The 24624-nt window shown below is 38.6% G+C and overlaps 1 protein-coding gene across 4 annotated transcripts in view; it reads left to right on the top strand.

The window, feature by feature from the left end:
* Nucleotides 1-24624, top strand: part of Nars2 (asparaginyl-tRNA synthetase 2, mitochondrial) — a 113653-nt gene that overhangs the window by 34293 nt on the left and 54736 nt on the right. For 3 of the 4 annotated variants that reach the window (XM_052158492.1, XM_052158485.1, XM_052158501.1), the window contains exon 6: nt 9642-9736. The exons of the other annotated variant lie outside the window; for it this stretch is intronic. In XM_052158492.1, the coding sequence (XP_052014452.1) occupies nt 9642-9736 (95 nt within the window). The remainder of the gene's footprint in view (nt 1-9641; nt 9737-24624) is intronic. 4 annotated transcript variants of the gene reach the window in all.

Below are 24624 nucleotides of genomic sequence, written 5' to 3'. Positions count from 1 at the left end.
CATTAGTGACTTAAAGCGCCCTGTAGTATTTATCTTACACTTCTATAGGTCAGAAGTAATGGCATGGTTGGAAGGAGACAAAGGCCAAAAGCCGGGTTTCTGCTTCCTTCCCATTTCCTCTCTCTGGGTCTACTGCATGTGCTCAGATGCTCTGCATTCTCATTTTCTTCTGGACAGAGTCACCTCAGGTCATGGCCACAGCCACAGTCCCAACCCGCCTCAGTCATGTCCTTTCATTCTGTCTCCAAGTATTTATTTTAAAGCCTCATTTTAATTCTTACTGATGCATACATAAAAGTAGAATTGCTGGGTGATTATATTTTAAAATAAGAAGCCGCTAAACTTTTTTCCCTTAATAAATGTATCGTCTTTCATTTCTGTTTTTTTGTTTTGTTTTTTGTTGTTGTTGTTTGATTTGGTTTTGATATGGGTTCTTTTTTCCATTGTGATCAGTGAAGACTGTATTACTCCAGTTCTGCAAAGTTTTATCAGGCTTGTTTTTATAGCCTATTGCTGACTACCTTGGATATTGGTTTCAATCATTCTCTTGCTAACTGAATCATTCCATTTTTAAGTTGCCGTTTCTTGATTTAGCATCCAGTTGGTTATTATATACTTCCAACTGTTTTCAGAGTTCTCTAGTCTCGTCTTCCCTATGTTGAAGATAGGCCTATGGAGTATTTTCCTTCTGTCTTAGTTAGGGTTACTATTCCTCTGATGAGACACCATGACCAAAGCAACTTGGGCTTCCTAGTGGGACCTGGGGACTTTTGTTTGATTTTTGACAGTGTCAGGTGAGGCTGTTGAGGCAGCAAAGGTGATAAAGGGAGAGACCCCTCTGGCTAGGATTACATGATAGGTGTCCTCTGCTGTGGGAAGATTGCTCACAGGAGAGTGACCACTGTGACTGAGGGCAAGATAGGCATCTCTGAACTCAGTTACCTCCTGATTCCTTTTTGCTTCTCTTTCCTCCTCCTTGGTGTCTTTAACACAGACACCAGCATTTCCAGTGCTCTTTGGTCTTGTTCTCTCTGGGATCTCAAGTCTTCAACTCTTCCCTGAGTTGGATGATAACTGCATCTTCAGACCCCTGGGACTTTCCGCAGGCCCACATTTTGTGTACATTACTCTTAGGATATCTGTCTCTTTTCTTCTTTCCTTTTTTTCTTCCTTCCTTCCTTGTTTGTTTTTTGTTTTTTCGAGGCAGGGTTTCTCTAACCCTGGCTGTCCTGGAACTTACTCTGTACATGAGGCTGGCCTCAAACTCAGAAGTCTGCCTGCTTCTGCCTCCCAAGTGCTAGAACTAAAGGCATGACCCATCACACCTGATGGAATTATTTCTTAATACAAGTAGTTCACAATGCTTTTGTAATACTATGAAATAAAAGTTTATAGACAATATAAATTAATAGACACAGAAGTATAAAAATCAGTATAGAACACCGGTCTTGCCAGGAGAGAACTGGTCTCCTGGGAGTGCTTTGACTCCCAGGTTTGGAGGTGAGATTGCCATTTTCTCTCCGGTGACTGTCCAAGGCAGGTTCATCCAGGAATGCATGGGGCACAGGAGCAGCAGAGCAGCTGGGACAGGGCCCTTCCGGTCGCCAACTGCACCCAGGCGTTGGGCTATTCCACAGCCCTCTGTGCCAGGGGAGAGCTAGTCTCCCAGGAATGCTGAGACAGGCTTGCAGGCCCACAGGAGGGACAAGCTCCAGCCAGAGACAGCAGGACCAACTAACATCAGAGATAACCAACCATATGGTGAAAGGCAAACATAAGAAGGTTACCAACAGAAACCAAGGTAACACGGCATCATCCGAACCCACTTCTCCCACAACAGCAAGTCCTGGATACCCCAACACACTGAAAAAGCACTTTAAAATCACATCTCATGATGCTATAGAGGACTTGAAGAAGGACATAAATAATTCCCTTAAAGAAATACAGGAGAACGAACATAGGTAAACAAGTAAAAGCTCGTAAAGAAGAAATACAAAAATCCTTTAAAGAATTACAGGAAAACACAAACAGGTAAGGTAATTAAACAAAACCATCCAGTGTCAAAAAATGGAAGTAGAAGCAATAAAGAAATCACAAAGGGAAACAACTCTGGAGACAGAAAACCTAGGAAAGAAATCAGGAGTCATAGACACAAGTATCACTAACAGAATACAAGAGTTAGAAGAGAGAATCTCAGGTGCTGAAGATACCATAGGAAACATTGACATAACAGTCAAAGAAAATACAAAAAGCTCCTAATGCAAAACATCCAGGAAATCCAGGACAAAATAAGAAGACCAAACATAAGGATTATAGATAGGTATAGAAGAGAGCTAAGATTTTTCAGCTTAAAGGGCCAGTAAATATCTCCCACATAATTATAGAAGAAAACTTCCCTAACCTAAAGAAAGAGGTACCCATGAACATACAAGAAGCCTACAGAACTCCAAATAAATTGAACCAGAAAAGAAATTCCTCCCATCACATAATAATCAAAACACCAAATGTACTAAACAAAGAATATTAAAAGCAGTAAGGTGAAAAAGTTAAGTAACATATAAAGGACCTATCAGAATTACACTAGACTTTTCACCAAAGATTCTGAAAGCCAGCAGATCCTGGGGAGATGTCATACAGAGAACACAAATGCCAACCTAGGCTAATATACCCAGCAAAACTATCAATTACAATAGATGGAGAAATGAAGGTATTCATGACAAAAAACAAATTGACACAACATCTTTCCACAAATCTAGCCCTCCAAAGGATAATGAATGGAAAACACCAACAAAAGGAGGGAAACTACACCCTAGAAAAAGCAAGAAAATAATCTTTTAACAAAGCAAAAAGAAGATAGCCTCATAAACATAATTCCACCTTTAATAACAAAAATAACAGGAAGCAACAGTCACTATTCCTTAATATTTCTTAATATCAATAGACTCAATTCCCCAAATAAAATGGCATAGACTAACAGACTGGGTGCATAAACAGCACCCAACATTTTGCTGCATACTCACCTCAGGGACAAAGACACTGTCTCAGAGTAAAAGGCTGTAAAACAATTTTCCAAGCAAATGGCCCCAAGAAACAAGCTGGAGTAGCCATTCTAATATAGAATAAAATCTACTTTCAACCTAAAGTTATCAAAAAAGATAAGGAAGGACACTTCATACTCATCAAAGGAAAAATCTACCAAGATGAAATCTCAATTCTGAACATCTGTGCTTCAAATGCAAGGGTACCTGCATTCATAAAAGAAACTTTACTAAAGCTCAAAGCACACATTGCACCTCATACAATAATAGTGGGAGACTTCAACACCCCACTCTCATCAATGGACAGATCATGGAAACACAAACTAAACAGAAACCCAGTGAAATTTTAAAAAGTTATGAACCAAATGGATTTGACAGATATCTATATTTTATCCTAAAACAAAAGAATATACCTTCTTAGCATCACATGGTACCTTCTCCAGAATTGACCGTATAATCAATCACAAAATAGGCCTCAACAGATATAAGAAGATTGAAATAATTCCATGCATACTATCAGATCACCACAGACTAAGGCTGGTCTTCAATAACACCAAAAATAATAAAAAGCCCACATACGTGTGGACACTGAACAGCAAACAATCTACTCAATGATAACTTGGTCAAGGAAGAAATAAAGAAATTAAAGATGTTTTAGAATTTAATGAAAATGAAGGTACAACATACCCAAACCTATGGAACATGATGAAAGCAGTGCTAAGAGTAATACTTATAGCTCTGGGTGCCTCCAAAATGAAACCGAAGAGAGCATACACTAGCAGCTTGACAGCACATCTGAAGGCTCTAGAGCAAAAAAACTCAAACACACCCAAGAAGAGTAGACGGCAGGAAATAATCGAACTCAGGGCTAATATCAACCAAGTAAAAACAAAAAGAACTATACAAAGAATCAACAAAAGCAGGAGCTGGTTCTTTGAAAAAACCAACCAGATAGGTAAACCTTTAGCTAAACTAACCAGAGGGCACAGAGACAGTATCCAAATCAAAACCAGAAATGAAAAGGGAGAAATAACAACAGAGACTGAGGAAAACTGAAAAATCCTTTTTTCTGCTACAAAAGCCTATACTCAACAAAACTGGAAAATCTAGATGAAATGGATAAAATTCTAGACAGATACCAGGTACCAAAGGTAAATCAGGATCAGATAAATGATCTAAACAGTCCCATAACACCTGAAGAAATAAAAAGGGTCATAGAAAGTCTCCCAACCAAAAAAAGCCCAGGACCAGATGGTTTTAATGCAGAGTTCTATCAGACCTTCAAAGAAGACCTCATACCAATTCTCTTCAAACTATTCTACAAAATAGAAACAGAAGGAACACTACCCAATTCATTTATGAAGCCACAATTATGCTTATACTCAACCACACAAAGACCCAACAAAAAAAGAGAACTTCAGACCAATTTCCCTTATGAATACTGATGCAGAAATACTCAATAAAAATTTTGCCAACCTAATCCAAGAACAAGCCAAAATGATCATCCACCATGATCAAGTAGGCTTCATCCCAGGATAAAGGATGATTCAATAATCGAAAATCCATCAATGTAATCCACTGCATAAACTCAAAGAAAAAACCACATAATCATTTCATTAGATACTGAGAAAGCATTTGACAGAATCCAATACCCCTTCATGATAAAAGTCATGATTAGGAATTTAATGCCCATACCTAAACATAATAAAAGCAATATACAAAAACACAGTAGCCAACATCAAACTAAATGGAGAGAAACTTGAAGCAATCCCACTGAAATCAGGAACTAGACAAGGATGTCCCTCCCTACCTGTTCAGTATAGTACTTGAAGTTCTAGCCAGAGCAATTAGACAACAAAAGGAGATACAAATTGGTAAGGAAGAAGTCAAAATATCACTATTTGCACATGATATAATAGTATACTTAAGTGATCCCCAAAATTCCAGAACTCTTAAAGCTGATAAACAACTTAAGCGAAGTGGCCGGATATAAAATCAACTCAAACAATCAGTTGCCTTCTTATACTCAAAGGATAAAGAAACTGAGAAAGAAATTAGGAAAATGACACCCTTGACAATAGTCACAAATAATAATATATACCTTGGCATAACTCTAGCCAAGCAAGTGAAAGTTCTGAATGATAATAATCCCTCAATTACTCAGGATATAATGCAGCATTTCACATCTGTGTACAATGAAAGTGCTTCATTTATCAAAAGAAAATTGTGAGTAGGAAAAATATGTGGTATATATTGAAATGTACATAATTCTACCTACAGTATGTATACACTCCTGTACAATAGTATATCAGGCTATATGATCATCCACACCAAATTTATTAAAGGTGTTTGCTTTTTCAACTCTTAAATTGAGCTGCTATCAATATTAAATGAAGTCATGTGCTATACCCTGTAGTTCAGTTTAAGTTTGTAATATTATCATTCCTTCTCATCTGTTTAACAATTGATCTCATGTGCTTAGAAAGAGGCATATTGTATAATTTAGCATTTATGTTGCAGAAAATGTAGTTATGATTGAAGTCACAAGTGAATGAATAACAAACCATGCATGCATTCAGTCTTCTAGAACATGCCTGCACAACAGATCTCTCCAACCTCACAAGAATGTTGAAAGATGCAGCTATCCCTCTAAGGAGGAGACTAATATTCTATTAATTAAATATCATAGCTTAGCATGAAAAAAATAAAATGGGCTCTTTATTTAAAATAAAAAGAACTTCAAGTCGCTGAAGAAAGAAATCGAACATCTCAGAAGATGGAAAGATCTCCCATGCTCCTGGATTGGCAGGGTTAATAATAGTGAAAATGGCCATCTTGCCAAAAGCAATCTACAGATTCAATGCAATCCCCATCAAAATTCCAACTCGATTCTTCATAGAGTTAGAGCAATTTCCAAATTTATCTATAATAACAAAAAACCCAGGATAGCGAAAACTGTTCTCAAAAATAAAAGAACTTCTGGCCAAATCACCATTCCTGACCATAAGCTACACTATAGAGCAATCGTGATAAAAACTTCTTGGTATTGGTACAGTGACCGGCAGGTAGATCAGTGGAATAGAATTGAAGACCCAGAAATGAACCCACACATCTATGGTCACTTATTCTTTGACAAAGGAGCTAAAATCATCCAGTGGAAAAAAGACAATATTTTCAACAAATGGTGCTGGGTCAACTGGCAGTCAGCATGTAGGAGAATGCAAATTGATCCATTATCTCCTTGTACAAAGCTCAAGTCCAAGTGGATAAAGGACCTCCACATAAAACCAGATACGCTGAATCTAATAGAAGAGAAAGTGGATAAGAACCTGGAACACATGGACAGAAGGGAAAATTTCCTGAACAGAACACCAATAGCTTATTTTCTAAGATCAAGAATTGACAAATGGGACCTCATAAAATTACAAAGTTTCTGTAAGGCAAAGGACACTGAGGTCATGGACAAATCGCCAGAGGTAGCAGATGACTTCTAGAAAACAGGGAAATGATCTTTCCCAATCCTACATCCAAGAGGGCTAATATCCAATATATACAAAGAGCTCAAAAAGTTAGATTCCAGAAAACCAAATAATCCTATTAAAAAATGGGGTACAGAGCTAAACAAAGAATTCTCAACTGAGGAATACCGAATGGTTGAAAATCACCTAAAGAAATGTTCAATATCCTTAATCATCAGGGAAATGCAAATCAAAACAACCCTGAGATTCCACCTCCCACCAGTCAGAATGGCTAAGATCAAAACTCGGGATAGTAGACACTGGTGAGGATGTGGAGAAAAAGGAACACTCCTCCATTGCTGGTGGGATTGCAAGATGGTAAAACAACTCTGGAAATCAGTTTGGCAGCTACTAAGAAAATTCTACATAGTACTACCAGAGGACCAGCTATACCACTCTTGGGCATATACCCAGAAGATTTTCCAACATGTAATAAAGACACATGCTCCACTATGTTCATAGCTGCCTTATTTATAATAGCCAGAAGCTGGAAACAACCCAGATGTCTCTCAACAGAGGAATGTATACAGAAAATGTGGTACATTTACACAATGGAGTTCTACTCTGCTATTAAAAATAATCCATGAAATTTTTAGTTCAAATTCCAAACAGATGGAACTAGAAAATATCATCCTGAGTGAGGTAACTCAATAAGAACACACATGTTATGTACTCACCTATAAGTGGATCATTAGTCCAAAGGCTGGGAATACCCATGCTAGAACTCAGAGACCACGTGAAGCTAAAGAAGAAGGAAGACCAAAGTGTGGATACTTTGGTCCTTCTTAGAAGGGGGATCAAAATACACATGGTAGGAGATAAAAAGTGTGGAGCAGAAACAGAAGGAAAGGCCGTCCAGAGACTGCCCCACCTGGGGATCCATCCCATATACAGTTACCAAACACAGACACTCTTGTGGATGCCAACAAGTGCTTGCTAACAGGAGCATAATATAGCTGTCTCCTGAGAGGTTCTGCCACTGTTTGACAAATACAGAAGTGGATGTTCACAGCCAACCAATGGACTGAGCACAGGGTCCCCAATGGAGGAGCTAGAGAAAGGATCCAAGGAGTTGAAGGGGTTTGCAGCTCCATAGAAGGAACAACAGTATGAACCAACCAGCACCCCCAGAGATCCCAGGGACTAAACCACCAACCAAAGAGTATATAAGGTGGGACCCAGCTACATATGTAACAGACGATGGCCTTTTCAGACATCAGTGATAGGAGAGGCTATTGGTCCTGTAAAGACTCAGTGTCCTAGTGTAGGGGAATGCCAGGACAGGAAAGTGGGAGGGGGTGAGTGGGTGGGTGGGTGAGCAGGGGGAGGAGGGGTGGGGTAGGAGGTTTTCGGGGGGGGGGGGGCATGAGGAAAGAGGACAACATTTGAAATGTAAATAAAGCCAGTATCTAATAAAAAAAATAAAAATCAGTGTAATAATTTAATTGTAATATAAGGGAAAATAAGCTATCTTATAATGCATGCATTTTATCCTATAAATGCTTGCATATAACATTGGAAGACAAAGTGAAGTAAGATTGTTTGAAGCCACTTAAATAAATTGGATAGATATAAGTCTAAAATTCTTTTTTTCCAAACTGCTGATAAATGAAACATTAAAATCTGCTCATAATTCCAGAAAACTCTTAAACCTGATAAACACTTGATAAACACTCGTAGGAAAGTATTTATCAACATATAAAAACACAGGAACTTTTCAATGTCCCAGTAATGAGCATGCTAAGCAAAAAATGAAGAAAGCAATACCATTTATAGTAGCCTCAAAATAGATACTAAATGCCTAAGAATAAACCTAACAAAGGAGTTAGAAGACCTCTGCTCTGAAAATTAAACACTGAAGAAAACACTCGAAGATTGAATGACTGCTCATGTTATAGAGTGGGGAGAATTGATGTGACCAAAATCAGTATACATATCAAATGCAATCCCCCCATAAAAATTTCAATGACATTATTCAGAGTACTAGAAAAAAATCCTTAAAATTATATAGAAGCATAAAATCCTTGAAATCATCTGGGCAGTAGTAGCACATGCCTCTCAGCACTCAGGAGGCACAGACCTGCAGATCTCTGAGTTTGAGGACAGCCTGGTGTACGACAGCCAAGGCTGCCCAGAAAATCCCTGTCTCAAAAAACCAAAACAAAAGTAAAAAAACCCCTCCACATTGCCAAAACAAAACAATCCTAGGAAAGGGTGATGCCACAAAAGCGTGTGTGTGTGTGTGTGTGTGTGTGTGTGTGTGTGTGTGTGTGTGTGTGTGGTTTTTATGCCGTTTAGGAGATGACAGTGAGGTGGGAGAATGCAGACATTTAATACAAAGTGCATTTGTAGACTGAGCTTAAATCTTGAAGAGGCTATGGATGCAGCGACTGGTAATAATTTTGTCCACTCGTTTATCGTGCCTTTGTAAAGTAAAGGGGCTCGAGAGATGTGGCAAAACACTGGCTGCTCTCCCAGAGGACACAGGTTTGGGTCTCAGCTCCACATGGCAGCTCACAACCATATCTAATGCCAGTTCCGGGACACAGCACTCTCTTCTGGTTCCTCTGGGCACCAGGCAAGCACTCACTACACTTACATAATTGCAGGCAAAATGGTCATACAGGTAAAACAAAAATAAATCTTTTTTAAAAAAACTACAGTTAAAGTACAGTTAATATTTTAATAATATATGACATGTACTGGAACTACTCCCTAAGAAAATTAGGTTTTAATTGTAGCTCAAATTTAAGAGGTCATGTGAATTGTCAAATGTAATGTTTTCATTCATAATCTATTACCTTGGTTTGTTCTTAATCAGAATTACATTTTAGGGAAAAATTCATAAAAATGTCTATGTCCTATATTTGCCGTGTTATGAAATTCATGGTGAGCTCCTTAGCTGTTAGAACTGTCTACATAGGTATGTTCTATTTAAGCATATGAACTCCTTTTATTTTACTGAGAAGGAATAATCTTTACATCGACTTAACTGCAATATTGTTTTTAGTTATGGTTTGTGTGGTTGTGAAAAGCAAAATAAAATCCATAATAGCTTTCTGTGGCTTGTGTTTTTTGTTTACAGCCTTCAAGCAAAATAAAGGTACCTGAGGAGAATTTCTTTGATGTTCCTGCTTTCTTAACTGTCTCAGGACAACTTCACCTAGAAGTGATGTCAGGGTACAGAAGTTTATTTTTCTATTTATGCTGATTGTGATTTGGGGCAGAAAGAAACAGTGTTCTCAAATGCAAAAGCTGAAAATATTCTATCATTAATCTACCAAGTAGATTAAATGAACAATTTGAAAATGTCCAAAGGAGGAACAAGAAAGATGGCTCAATGGTTAAGAGCACTTGTTCTTGAAGAGGACCTGGGTTTGGTTCCTAGCACCCACACAGTGGCTCACAACTGTCTGTAGCTCCAGTTCCATGGGATCTGTCATTCCCATCTGACCTCTGAGAAACACTCATACACATAAGATAAAAAGAAAAGAAAAAAGTCTATAAATATTTTCCAATTAAATCATAGTAGTCTAGACTTCTGTTTTAATAAAAGGTGTAACAGCAAAGTATGAAGTTGTAATTTTTCTATTCCTAATTATTCTTGCTTAAATCCTAACCATGTAATCAAAGTTTCAATATAACTGACCATATATATGCATGGAAGTAAAGGCTGTTCACAGTTTATGTCTGAGCCGTATACTGGCTCATTTCACTTGAAAGAAAATTGTAGGAAAGTAGGAAACGTTTTTGTTCAGTAATTGATGTGCATACATTCATGTGTGTTTGCTTGTCTACATATCTGTTGAGAAGAGGATATTGGATCCCCTTGAGCTAGAGTTGCAGGCAGTTGTGAGCTGCCTGATATGGGAGCTGGGAACTGAACTCAGGTCCTCTGTAAGAGCAGCAAGCACTCTTACCCACCGAACTACTTCTCTAAACTATCAGCAATTGAGTTTTAAAAAGAAAATAAACTGTACTATAAATCTATTAACAAGTTAAATTGAGTAAACTTCTGCTATGTCAAAGTTTTGGAAAATATCTGGGTATTCCTGTGAGTCCAACTTCCCCTTCCTTAAAGAAGAAATTGGACAACAACCTCTGCAGAGTTTAGATCTGTAAGATAGAGGCCATCATATGTATTCACAGTCAACCCTAACAACTGTCCAGTTACGAATTCTGTATTAGAAATGGTTTGGTGTCCTATAGACCAATAAACCCTAACCTTCTGGTATTATTTCTTATAATTGAAAAAAATGTTACATTTGAGGACAAAATGTAGAAATGGATACATATGTATTTTAGAGTATTTCCTTTCACAGTAAAGAAACAACAGAGCAAGGGCACTCTCCTAAGTGGTAGCCTTTGCATGGGTCTGTATTCTCATACTTCAGCCATCAGATATTACTTTTAAAATTACCTTTTGCCCTGTATTCAAGGTGTAGGCAAGCTTTATAACTGCCCTTTTAGGCTAGGCACTAGCCCGTAATCCCAGTATTTAGAAGGTGGAGAAAGGAGGACCAGTAGAGTTCAGTGTCAGCCTGGCCTATATAGCAATGTACCTATTTACTTGAGGCCTGCTTGGCTATGTGATGCATTGTTCCAAACCAAACCAAACCAAACAGTACAAATTTCTATAACCTATACTGCTAGAGGCAAGGTCCCTCTCCCTCAGAAGGATCACATATGGGATGTAAGTTTACCAAACACTTGTATTATAAAACTGCTAATGTAATAAACATGCCTCTTTATCAGTAAAGTACAGTGATCTATAAAACACAGAGTATAATAAAACTTGATGAAGGATCAAATTTAGATCTTAAATTTATAACATGTATTTCTAATAATGTCCATGCAAATGTTCCTAATTTAATATTCATAGTTCTAGAACTATTAACATATAGTACATCATGTTTCGTGATTTACTCTGTTAAGAAATTTTTGTCACTCTTTCTCTTTGTGTTTTGTTTAATTTTATTTAAAAGACTGTTAGAAGGCATATATGTGGTTAAATTTAGAAGACTAGCATTTTCCAAAGAACCTCTGTTAATCTAATGCATTTATGACTGTTTTCAAGGTTTTTCATTCTTTAAATAGATGCTGTTCTGGAATCGGCTCTGGATGTGTAGACAGGTTACAGATGCAGTGTAGTTCCCACCTCCCCTACCCTTCCCTTTCTCCTTCCATTACTGTGACACATTTGTAAAACTGAAGAGTATAATGTTAATGAATAAGGGTTAAGCAGATTCCACGGTATATTTGGGTTTCACTAGTTTCTCTATCAGTAATATCTTCTTTTTCCAGGATTCCGTTTAAGACATCTGAAATGTAGTTGTCTTGCTCACAAACCTCTTCTTATCTGTTGCTCTTTCACATTCTTTGTTTTTCGTGACCTGTAGGATGGAACCTACTCTTAGTTCATCTGATGTTTCTTCAGATTAGACCTGGATCATGCAGGGTATTGGAAAGACTAGCACAGAGATGAAGTGCTTTTGTCATTGCAACCTCTGAGGGAGTGTATGTAGTATGTGGAGCTGTTGGCTGTACTATTAGATAAGTAGTGATTGTCAGATCTCTTCAAGGAAAAGGTACTGCCTTCTTTCTCAACTCTGTTCTTTATAAGAGAATCCCTAACTGTACCGTCACCTGGGTGAGAGCTTGGGGCGTAGGAAATGAAACTCCCCAGGGCTCCTCAGGGCAGGGTATCTGAAATTCTGTAAGTGGGTTTGTTCATTTTGATTTAGTCTGTCATTTTCATGTGTTGATTTCATAACTCTGTCTTTCAGCTTGAGTTAATAATTGTTTTACCCACTTAGTTTCTAAACTAGTTTAGCTGTGGAAAACTTAGTACCCAGTGAGTCTTCTCTGCCTTTTATGTGTCTGCTATCTTGTGAGTGTCTTTCATATCCTGATAGTACAGGATTTCTCAGTTTTTTCCTTTTGTTTTTATGTTTGTTTTCCACCTTTATTATCATCCCGGCCTTTGATAAATCTACACTGACACATAATCACCGCCTGAAACCCGTAGTTCCCATGAGCCCTCATTCTCAATGTTGCACGCTCTGTGCCTTCTGACATGCATCCACCATTACCACATCCAGAATAGCTGCCCTGCCGTGGGAACTCTGGCATCGGTGCTTTGTGTCTCTGCCCTTCCCCACTCCAATACTGCTACGTACTTGGAGTCATGCAGTGTGCAGCCTTTTCAGAGTGGCTTCTTTTCCTTAATAGTATGCATTGGAGGTTTCTGTGTGTCTTTTCATTACTTGATATCTCATATGGCTTCATGGTTACTGAGATGCACAAATATTTATTACCTCATAGACGCTATTGAACAAGGCGTGCATTAAATAAGGAGTTGTAATTATGATAGCCATTATTTAAAAGATTGTCCCATTCACAAGAGCATATCTTAAGGGACTTTGACCTTGCTGGTATTGAGTGTAATTTAGAGGTAATGTTATTTTAATATTTACATGATAGTATATTTCAAAATGATGTTCATATTTAATGGTTAAGACTTTTATATTTGATATGATGCCTTGCTTTTGTATTCTTGAAACAACAGAAGTCCAGTGTTCTTCCCATTATTATAGAGCATCTATAGTATATAATCTTTAGGTTTGCAGTACATATTTTCTTTATTTGTCTCTGGATTATCTTTTGTCTTGATGCATGTATTATTCAGTGAATTATGTTTAGACAAATCATTAAAATCTATAAAACTGTATAGCTTCTCTGTCCTATTCCTTTTCCAGCTTCTGGGTTCTTAGAATCTATTATTAAACTTCATATAAAAAGTTATGACTCTGTGCCCTATCTCTAGCAGGGATAATGAAGGACACTATAAGCTAAAGAAGTAGTTGAAGATTCTGGGTGTATGTACCATAGGAAAAACAGAAGAAGGATGATTTTATAGGTGTTAAGATCGACTTCATGGCTTTCTATAAGAACATTGTGTTCAAATGAGTAAATTATATACTTTTAACAACAACTTTATTGACATAAGGTTCACCCCTTTAGGCTGAGGAAATGGTTCAGTCAGTAAAGTATTTGCCATGCAAGTACAAGGACCCAAGTTCAATTCCTAGAACCCCTGTGTGTGTAAAAGCCAGGGATAGAAGTGCATGGCTCCAATCCTAGCACTAGGCTGGCAAAGGCACGTAGATCCTTAGGGAGTATTAGCTAGCTCTTTAGTGAGCCCTGGGCTAGGGAGAGATTGTCTCTGAAAACAAAGTATTTTAAAACAAACCAGCAAAGCAAAAGAAACAAAACAAAACAACAGTATGATTGGCACCTAAGGAATGATACCTGAGGTTAACTTCACACACACACACACACACACACACACACACACACACACACACACAGCCTCCAGTCCATCCTTTGAGGGTTGCTAGACATAGAACTTACTGTTCATGATATACGATGCCTGTTGGTCCTGCCCAGAAGCAGCTACTGATTAGTTAACTAGGGAGACATTAAACTAGTCCTTAGTAATGATCCATATGGACAGCGATTATATCTATAAAAAGCAAAGCAAATATTATTACTTTCAATAACTGTCCAAATTGCTCAAGTAGTTTTAATTACTTTTTTCAGGAGAGAAAAAAAAATCTGTGTAAGCTTTGTGCTTGAGAAATTTTAGTTAGATTGAGAATAGTTTTTGTCATTTTGATTTTTTTCCCATCACTAGTTTTCCTTAAAAATAACCATAGATTATTGTCTCATTTACTTAACAGTGACTTTACTATTCACCTAAGCGGTATTGTGTAACTATTGGACATCCAGAAGGATATTGAACATGGAGAAGGTTACTAAGGTGCTAGGATAGCCATGCCACCCAAATAAATGGTCCTTTTAGGTGAAGTAAATGCAGAGAGGTAAACTGGAATTCTGTCTTCTTCTTTGCATAGTTAATAAGCTTAATGTCTGAGACTCCACTTATAATCTATAGAAACAAATTATAACAATTACCTTTTAAGCTGAGACTTAATTGGGTGCCTGTAAGTTATGCATTTGTCACTGTGGGCACTGCATAGTCAGGTGCTCCTCTAGTAGCAGTACTGGCAGCTGAGACCTCTGGAGGATAGGTCTAGCTAAAGTGCTGTGACCTGGAAGAAACAGCTGATAGGTAACTTTCAAGTTGTTTTACAACAGAAAAAAACTAGAGGTTCCAGGAAGCTGGTGAGTGGGGATAGAGAGGGAGTCTGCCTGGGCTCCGCTCATGAGGCAGGTCAGGTAAAAGCCGGCCTGCCTGCAGGGAAGGACTGGATTAAGGCATGGAGCCTAGATACCACACAGAACTGTAACAGTTTTAAGAGCAGATTAGACTGTGGATGTCTCCAGCTCGAGGGGGATCCAGTACAGCTGGCCTGTGCGGATACCATCTCTTGTGTGTACATGCACACACGGACACACATACATAATTAAAAAATAAAAGCAAATCTCTTTTAAAAGCTTGGAATACTATTCTGTTGATATACTGAAATATTTTAAGTATACCTGACATATGAAAATGAATTATTATTTGTCATTTTCACATAAGTATGAATTCCTGTTTGTGTTCATTTAAATCTTGTTTTTTTTTTAAATCAAAGCTTAATTTTTTCTGTATCCTGTACATGAATTACATAAATCACTGACTTGTTTCTGTTTATCTTATTTAACTGAAACCTACCATGACAGACTTAAAGAGAGATTGGGGCAGATTGAGTATCTATACAACTTTAGAAAGACTGCCAACCAGCTTCCTGAAGTAAGGCTCTTTCCTGTGGCTAGCAGCGGGTGAGAGGGAGTGAAAGGAACACGGGTGCTTATCCCAGGCCAACGACCATAAAGCAGCTTCTGGCCAAACCAGGTGCACAGTCATTCCAACGCAGATGGCCATGAATACAGTAAATATCTACCTTCACTAGTGTTATATTTGTTTTAAGGGAACTATTTAATAGACAGCCTCATAGGCCTTAGTAGAAATGTAAGAAATGTTGTGGAAAGTATTAGTAAGCTTTCTTTAATATAAATAAAGGGTGCTGGGGCTAGAGAGATGATGGTTCAATGGCTAAGAGCTTTTGCTGTTCCTGTAGAGGACTACAGTTTGTTCCCAGCACCCACACGGTGGCTCACCACAATGGGGAAATCCCCGTTTCCTCTGACCTCTAGGCACCAGGTCCAGTGTGGTACACATGCACGCAGATAGGAAATTTGCAGTGAACAGGGCAGTGAGGGATTTCATCTTTGCTCCCTTAAAAAAAATGCTAGTGAAGAAACTTGCTCCTTGCTTTTCTTTCTCTCTCATGAGCAAAAGCTCATAGCAAGTTTGCACAAGTATTGGTTAATTGGTTTCCATTTCTCTTGACACCACCACCTTCTAATCTCCTATGATATATCGTATCCTGAAAACAAAGCAAAGCACGTTTTGCCATTTGAAACAGGTGGATAGAAGAGATAAGCAGATGTGGAATTACATAAATCCTTACAATGTGGAGCATATGCGAAACCCTATCTAGCAAGCCTTATTTCACATTTAAAAATGTTGTTATTTTTAAGAATTCCTTTACTGAGACTGGTTTTTATTTCTGGAACATTTATTTATTAAATTAGCTTTTTCAGCTGAATAATTCTGGTCTTTTCTTTCTTGTTCTACTTAAGGACACTGGCAGGAAGTTTAACAACAAAAAAACCTGAACTCTGATAGATGTTATTTTAGGACTATTACACCAAAAGGTTTTCTCTGCACATCTCTTTTAACCTAAATATACATTTGATTTGAAAATACTGCTATTTGCTATATAGCTGTGAAAGGTTGGGTATAACTGGAGAAGATAATTGAAGATAATAATAATAATCTCAAAAATAATAATAATAATCTCTATCTTTACATATCTTACATAATTTACATATCTTGTAAATTATGACAAGATCTGTATCATTAAAAGGTTCTGTTTAGTGTGTGTGTGTGTGTGTGTGTGTGTGTGTGTGTTTAAGGCAGCCTCTCATAGCCTAGGCTATCCTGAACTCACTGTGTAGCCAAGGATAACCGTGAACTCCTGGTCTGGCTTCCACCTCCAGTGCTCTGAGATCACAGGATTTATACAACCACATCTGATTTTATGTGGTGCTAGAAATGAAACCCAGAGCTTCCTGCATTTGAGAGAAGCATTCTCCCCAAAGCGCTACCTCTCCAGTCCCAGGAACAGTGTTGATGGAGGTAGCAGTTTTCTCTGTGTCCTGAAAAGCCTATTTATATAGAAAGCCGAGCAAGGAAACAGAAGTGCTGTCCACCCCATCTTTCCTCTTCGGAATGCTCCTTACCAACGGAAATCCAGGGTCTCAGAGAATTGTGGGTGTACTATCACACTGTCATCCCCAGAGAACTGTGGGTGCACTGTCACACTGTCATCCCCAGAGATGTGAGCCCTGTGGCTTGTACAGCTTTTTTTTTTTTTAATGCGTATATTTGAATGTTAACAAAAGCTGCAAGGGTGCTTTCCTAAGTAATCCTTCAGAACCTTTCTGAAAGTAAGTCCTTCTGTCGGAGAAGCTGGGCTTACATGCACAAAAACATAAGGTTTGCGCCCTGTAAAGCAGGAGAGAGGGTGAGGGCCAGGGACCGTGGGAAACAGAGCTGTTCTGACCAGACCTAAGAACAGATTCAGAAGCTCTGCCCAACAGTCCTACATGCTGTCACGCAGTGTCTAAACAGGATTTTTTTTTCCTCCTTAATTTTCATCTTGCTTTGCTGAGATTTCAACAGTCTGTTCTGATGCTAGACAGACTTACTGCAGTGATGGCTTGCTCTGTCGCTATTATCCAGCTTGGAACAGTCTGTTGTGATGCTAGACAGACTTATCCTAGTGATAGGTTTGCTCTGTAGTGACAGGCACTAGGGAAGAGAGTGATTTAGCAGCTCCTGGACTTAGTGCTGGGTTCTTTGGACTCGGTACTTTTATCATAATTTTCACTTATTTTCTGTGTTACCTTATTCTTGTTCACTCTAATTCTTTTTTTTATTGGTATCTAAATATTGTAGAGCCATAATTTTAGATTTTTAAAATATATTCACAGGTACAGTGTGTATGTGTGTGTGTGTGTGTGTGTGTGTGTGTATATATATATATATATATTCCAACAGCCATCCTCCTAATATTTCGGTTCCTTGCTGTCTTGTTTTCTTGGGCTCAAATGTCTAGGCTCCAGGGTGGCTCTGGACCTGAAAGGGTGGAAAAAAGTGATTGAGAAGAACATGTCCCAAGGAAAGCTTCTCTACTTAAACCTCTAAGACTAATAAAAAATGATCACAGGTAACAACTATAAAGCACTGTGTGTGTGTGTGTGTGTGTGTATGTGTGTGTGTGTGTGTGTGTGTGTGTGTGTATGTGGTGCATGCCTTTCTACAGGCCAGAAGTCAACTTTGGGTGTCTTCCACTATTGCTTTCTACCTTTTGAGACAGGGTCTCTTCTCACTGAACCTAGAGTTCACTGATTGGCTAGTGAGGCTGGGCAGCTCAGTGGATCTACTTGTTTTCCTATCCCTTTCTCTCCCCCCCCCCTCCGCCCCCCAAGTCCTCAGGTTACAGACTTGCACCAGGAAGCCCAGCTTTTATATGAGTGCCAGAGATCGGAACTCTGGTACTTAACACTTGTAACAACGCTATGCCATCTCTCCATCACTTATGTCTTACCACTTTTTTTTTTTATTTATTAGATATATTCTTTACTTACATTTCAAATGATTTCCCCTTTCCTGTATCCCCCTCCTCCCGAAAGTCCCATAAGCCTGCTTCCCTGTCCTAGTATTCCCCTACTCTGCTGCATTGAGCCTTTCCAGGACCAGGGGCCTCTCCTTCCTTCTTCTTGGGCATCATTTGATATGTGAATTGTTTCTTGGGTATTCTGAGCTTCTGGGCTAATATCTACTTATTAGTGGTGCATACCATGTGTGTTCTTTTGTGACTGGGTTACCTCACTTAGAATGATATTTTCCAGTTCTACCCATTTGCCTAAGAATTTCATGAATTCATTGTTTTGAAATGCTGAGTAGTATTCCATGTGTAAATGTACAACATTTGCTGTATCAATTCCTCCATCGAGGGACATCTAGGTTCTTTCCAGCTTCTGGCTATTATAAATAGGTCTACTATGAACATAATGGAGCATGTGACCTTATTACATACTGGGAAATCCTCTGGGTATATGCCTAGGAGTGGTATAACAGGGTCCTCCAGTAGTGTCATGCTCAGTTTTCTGAGGAACCACCAGACTGATTGGATTCCAGAATGGTTGTACCATCTTGCAATTCCACCAGCAGTGGAGGAGTGTTCCTCTTTCTCAACATCCTCTCCAGCACCTGCTGTCTTCTGAGTTTTTTATCTTTTTTCCACTGGATGATTTTAGCTCCTTTGTGAAAGATCAAGTGACCATAGGTGTGTGGGTTCATGTCTGGGTCTTCAATTCTATTCCATTTATCTACCTGCCTGTCACTGTACCAATACCATGCAGGTTTTAAAACTATTGCTCTGTAGTGCTTGAGGTTGGGGATACTGATTTCCCCAGTAGTTCTTTTACTGTTGAGAATCGTTTTAGCTATCGTGGGTTTTTTTGTTATTCCAGATGAATTTGAGAATAGTTCTTTCTAACTCTATGAAGAATTGAGTTGGGATTTTGATGGGGATTGCATTGAATCTGTATATTGCTTTTGGCAAGATGGCCATTTTAACTATATTAATCCTGCCAATGCATGAGCATTGAAGATTTTTACATCTTCTGAGGTCTTCTTCAGAAACTTGAACTTCCTGTCATACAGATCTTTCACTTGTTTGGTTAGTCACACCAAGATACTTTATGTTATTTGTGGCTACTCTGAAGGGTGTCATTTCCTTAATTTCTTTCTCAACCTGTTTATCCTTTGAGTATAGGAAGGCTACTGATTTTTTTTTTTTTTTAGTTAATTTTATATCCATCCACTTTGCTGAAGTTGTTTATCAGCTGTAGGAGTTCTCTGGTGGAGTTTTTTGGGTCACTTAAGTATACTATCATATCATCTGCAAATAGTGATAATTTGACTTCTTCCTTTCCAATCTGTATCCCCTTGACCTCCTTTTGTTGTCTAATTGCTCTAGCTAGAACTTCAAGTACTATATTGAATAAATATGGAAAGAGAGGGCAGCCTTGTCTAGTCCCTGATTTTAGTGGGATTGCTTCAAGTTTCTTTCCATTTAGTTTGATGCTGGCTACTGGTTTGCTGTATAATGCTTTTACTATGTTTAGTAAACATAGTAAATGGGCCTTGAATTCCTGTTCTTTCCAAGACTTTTAACATAAAAGGATGCTGAATTTTGTCAAATGCTTTTTCAGCATCTAATGAAATGACCATGTGGTTTTTTTCTTTGAGTTTGTTTATGTAGTGGGTTACATTGATGGATTTCCTTATATTGAACCATCCCTGCAACCCTGGGATGAAGCCTACTTGATCATGGTGAATGATCATTTTGATGTGTTGTATTTGGTTTGCAAGAATTTTATTGAGTATTTTTGCATCAATATTCATAAGGGAAATTGTTCTAAAGTTCTCTTTCTTTGTTGGATCTTTGTGTGGTTTTGGTATCACCAAAATTGTGGCTTCATAGAACGAGTTGGATAGCGTTCCTTCTGTTTCTATTTTGTGGAATAGTTTGAAGAGTATTGGTGTTAGGTCTTCTTTGAAGGTCTGATAGAATTCTGTACTAAAACCATCTGGTCCTGTGCTTTTGTCTTGGTTGGGAGACTGTCAATGACCACTTCTATTTCTTTAGGGCTTATGGGACCGTTTAGATGGTCTATCTGATCCTGATTAAACTTTGGTAGTTGGTATCTGTCTAGGAAATTTTTTATCCAGATTTTCTAGTTGTGTTGAGTAAAGGCTTTTATAGTAAGATCTGATGGATTTTTGAATTTCCTCAGTTTCTATTGTTATTTCTCTTTTCATTTCTGATTTTCTTAATTTGGATACTATCTCTGCCCTCTTGTTAGTCTGACTAAAGGTTTATCTGTCTTGTTGATTTTCTCAATGAACCAGCTCCTAGTTTTGTTGATTCTTTGTATAGTTCTTTTTGTTTCTACTTGGTTGATTTCAACCCTGAGTTTGATGATTTCCTACCTTCTACTCCTCTTGGGTGTATTAGCTTCTTTCTGTTCTAAAGCTTTCTGGTATGCTGTTAAGCTGCTAGTGTATGCTCTCTCTAGCTTCTTTTTGGAGACACTCGGAGCTATGAGTTTTCCTCATAGCACTGCTTTCATCGTGTCCCATAAAATTCGGTATATTGTGCCTTCATTTTCATTACATTCTAAAAAGGTTTTGATTTTTTTTTCTTATTTCTTCCTTGACCAAGGTATCGTTGAGTAGAGCATTGTTCAGCTTCCATGTGTATGTGGGCTTTCTGTTGTTTTTGCTGCTATTGAAGACCACTCTTACTCCATAGTGATCTGATAGGAGTCATGGGATTAGTTCAATCTTCTTATATCTGTTGAGGACTGTTTTGTGACCAATTATATGGTCAATTTTGGAGAAGGTACCATGAGGTACTGAGAAGAAGGTATATTCTTTTGCTTTAGGATGAAATGTTCTATAGATATCTATTAAATACATTTAGTCCAAAACTTCTGTTAGTTTCACTGTGTCTCTGTTTAGTTTGTGTTTCCATGATCTGTCCATTGAGTAGAGTGGGATATTGAAATCAACCACAATTATTGTGTGGGGTGCAATGTGTGCTTTAAGTTTTAGTAAAGTTTCTTTTACGAATGAGGGTGCACTTGTATTTGGAACATAGATGTTTAGCATTGAGAGTTCTTCTTGGTAGATTTTTCCTTTGATGAGTATAAAGTATCTTTCTGTGTCTTTTTTTTTTTTTTTGGTGACTTTTGGTTGAAAGTCTATTTTATTGGATATTAGAATGACTACTTCAGCTTGTTTCCTGGGACCATTTGCTTGGAAAACTCTTTTCCAGCCTTTTACCTTTTAGAGGTAATGTTTGTCTTTGATACTGAGATGCATTTCCTGTATGCAGTAAAATGTTGGGTCCTGTTTATGTATCCAGTCTGTTAGTCTATGTCTTTTTATTGGGGAATTGAGTCCATTGATGTTATGAGATATTAAGGAATAGTGATTGTTGCTTCCTGCTATTTTTGATGTAATTTTTATGTTTGTGTGGTTATCTTCTTTTGGGTTTGTTGAAAGAAGATTAATTTCTTTCTTTTTCTAGTGTGTTGTTTACCTCTTTTTGTTGGTATTTTCCATTCATTTTTTTGAAGGGCTAGATTTGTGGAAAGATACTGTGTAAATTTGTTTTTGTTATGGAATACCTTGGTTTCTCCATCTATGATAGTTGAGAGATTTGCTGGATCTAGCAGTCTGGGTTGGCATTTGTGTTCCCTTAGGGTCTGTATGACATCTGCCCAGGCTCTTCTGGCTTTCTTAGTTTCTGGTAAGAAATCCATTGTAATTCTGATAGGTCTACCTTTATATGTTACTTGACCTTTTTCCCTTACTGCTGTTAATATTCTTTCTTTGTTTAGTACATTTGGTGTTTTAATTATTATGTGATGGGAGGAATTTCTTTTCTGGTCCAAACTATTTGGAGTTCTGTAGGCTTCTTGTTTGTTCATGGGCATCGCTTTCTTTAGGTTAGGGAAGTTTTCTTTTATACTTTGGTTGAAGACATTTACTGGCCCTTTAAGTTGGAAATCTTCACTCTCTTCTATACCTATAATCCTTAGGTTTAGTCTTCTCATTTTGTCCTGGATTTCCTGGATGTTTTGGGTCAGGAGCTTTTTGCATTTTTCATTTTCTTTGACTGTTCTATCAATGCTTTCTATAGTATCTTCTACATTTGAGATTTTTCTCTTCTATCTCTTGTATTCTGTTGTTGATGCTTGCATCCATGACTCCCAACTTCTTTCCTAGGTTTTCTAAGTCCAGAGTTGTTTCCCTTTGTGATTTCTTTATTGTTTCTACTTCCATTTTTAGATCCTGGATGATTTTGTTCAATTCCTTCTCGTTTTGTTGTGTTTTCCTTTAGTTCTTTAAAGGCTTCTCCCTGTTTACTTGTGTTCTCCTGTATTTCTTTAAGGGGAATATTTATGTCCTTCTTGAAGCCCTCCATCAGCATCATGAGGTATGATTTTAAATCCAAATCTTGCTTTTCTGGTGTGTAGGACTTGCTGTTGTGGTAGAATTGGGTTCGGATGGTGCCATATTGCCTTGATTTCTGTTGGTAACGTTCCTGCCTTTGCCTTTTGCCATCTGGTTATCTCTGGTGTTAGATGGTCCTGCTGTCACTGGCTGGTGCTTGTCCCTCCTGTGTGCATGCAAGCCTATCTCAGCATCCCTAGGTGACCTGCTTTCCCCTGGCACAGATTGCTTTGGGGCTGCCCAGCTCCTGGGTGCAGGTGGGGCCCTGGCAGACTGAGTCCCAAATGATCTTACACTCAGGTGTTCTCTGTGTTCCTGGCTGCAGCAGCCCGCTCAGGCGCAGGAGTGAAGATGGTGGCCTTGCCTCTGATTGCATGACTGAATGCAAAACAGATATCCCCTAGCATGCTAGGTGCACAGATGGCTGTGGCAGCACTGCCCAGCTCCTGGGTGCAGGTGGAGCCCTGGTGGGCCATGTCCCAAGTGATTTTCTACGTGGGTGATCTCTGCATAGCTAGCTGGACCTGTCTGCTCAGTCACAGGAATAAAGATGGCAGCACCTCACCTCTAAACACAGGAATCCCTCTAATGGGGTGGGAGGATGTGGGGGTTGGATGACTCCCTGCAGGGTAGATGCCCCCTGTCAGGGTAGATGCACAGACAGCTGTGGCGCTGCCCAGCTCCTGAGTGTCGGCCTGTCCCAAGCGATCTTCTATTCGGGTGATCCCTGTGTAGCTGGCTGGATCTGTCTGCTCAGTCACAGGAGCAAAGATGCTGGCTGTCTTACCACTTTCTTATGTCCTAAAATGGAAGGCAGAGATGTCAGGACCATGAGAAGGGGCTCTGGGCAAAGGAAAAGAGCAAATGTAAGGAACAAGACGTGACTGTCTTGGAATGATAGCTAAGTGATGATGGGAAAAAGCCAAGTCAGAAACAGCCTGTTGACTGTTTAGACAATCCTGTTGTCTTCTAATGCTTATGAGAACAGCTGTTTCATACAGGAGCAGAAGGTTTTAGTAATTGGCTTTACCAGCTTATTCCCCTGCCATCATCCTAGTCAGTGCTCTTTCAAAATTCGCTTAAGAGAGATTAGCATATTTCATAGAAAGTTATCTTGTTTATTTGACAAATAACCAGGGACTGAGGGATACTATAATGAACAATAAGTAGTGAAATCTATTAAGTATAAAACAAAAAACTGTGGTGGGGGCTGGAGAGATGACTCAGTGTAAGAACACTAGCTGTTTTTCCAGAGGACCCGGTTCAATTCTCAGTACTTACATAGCAGCAGTTTCAGGGGATCCAATGCCCTATATCTGACTTCCTCAATACCATGCATACCCATGATGCACAGACATATATGCATGCACAATACCCATATACATAAGATAAAATTTTTAAAAATTCAATGTCACAAAATTTGAAATCTCAGAAATGGGCATTAAATGATCACTGAACTCTATATGTATGTAATTTCATATTTTAAAGGGCACTGTGAATAGGAGTTCATGGTGTTATTAAAGAAGATATTAGTATTGACCTGGAAGGGTTGGAGAACCCTGAAGACAAACTCTGACCCTGGTGGAGGAATGAGTTCAGCTTTTGTTAAGGGAAATAGTTAAGTGGACAGATATATGTAAGTGGACCATAGAGAAATGGCCTGACAGAGTGTAGGATTTTGAGTTGTAGGTAGTTAGTGAAATTGTTGCCTGAGAAAGATCGTGTGGGGACAGAGTGAGACAAGAAGAAAGTCTAGGGCTGGGGACAAGGCGCAGTGGTAGTAGTCTATGCTCGGAGCCCTAAGTGAGTGTCGATATTGCAGAGAAGGTGAAGGCTTAGGACTAAGCCTTGGTGAACAGTAAGAGTTAATAAACAGGTAGAAAAAGTAACATGTAGAAAG

The sequence above is a fragment of the Apodemus sylvaticus genome, chromosome 1 (genome assembly GCF_947179515.1).
Source record: "Apodemus sylvaticus chromosome 1, mApoSyl1.1, whole genome shotgun sequence".
Classification (NCBI taxonomy): Eukaryota; Metazoa; Chordata; class Mammalia; order Rodentia; family Muridae; genus Apodemus; species Apodemus sylvaticus.
This window is presented reverse-complemented; position numbering and strand designations above follow the sequence as displayed.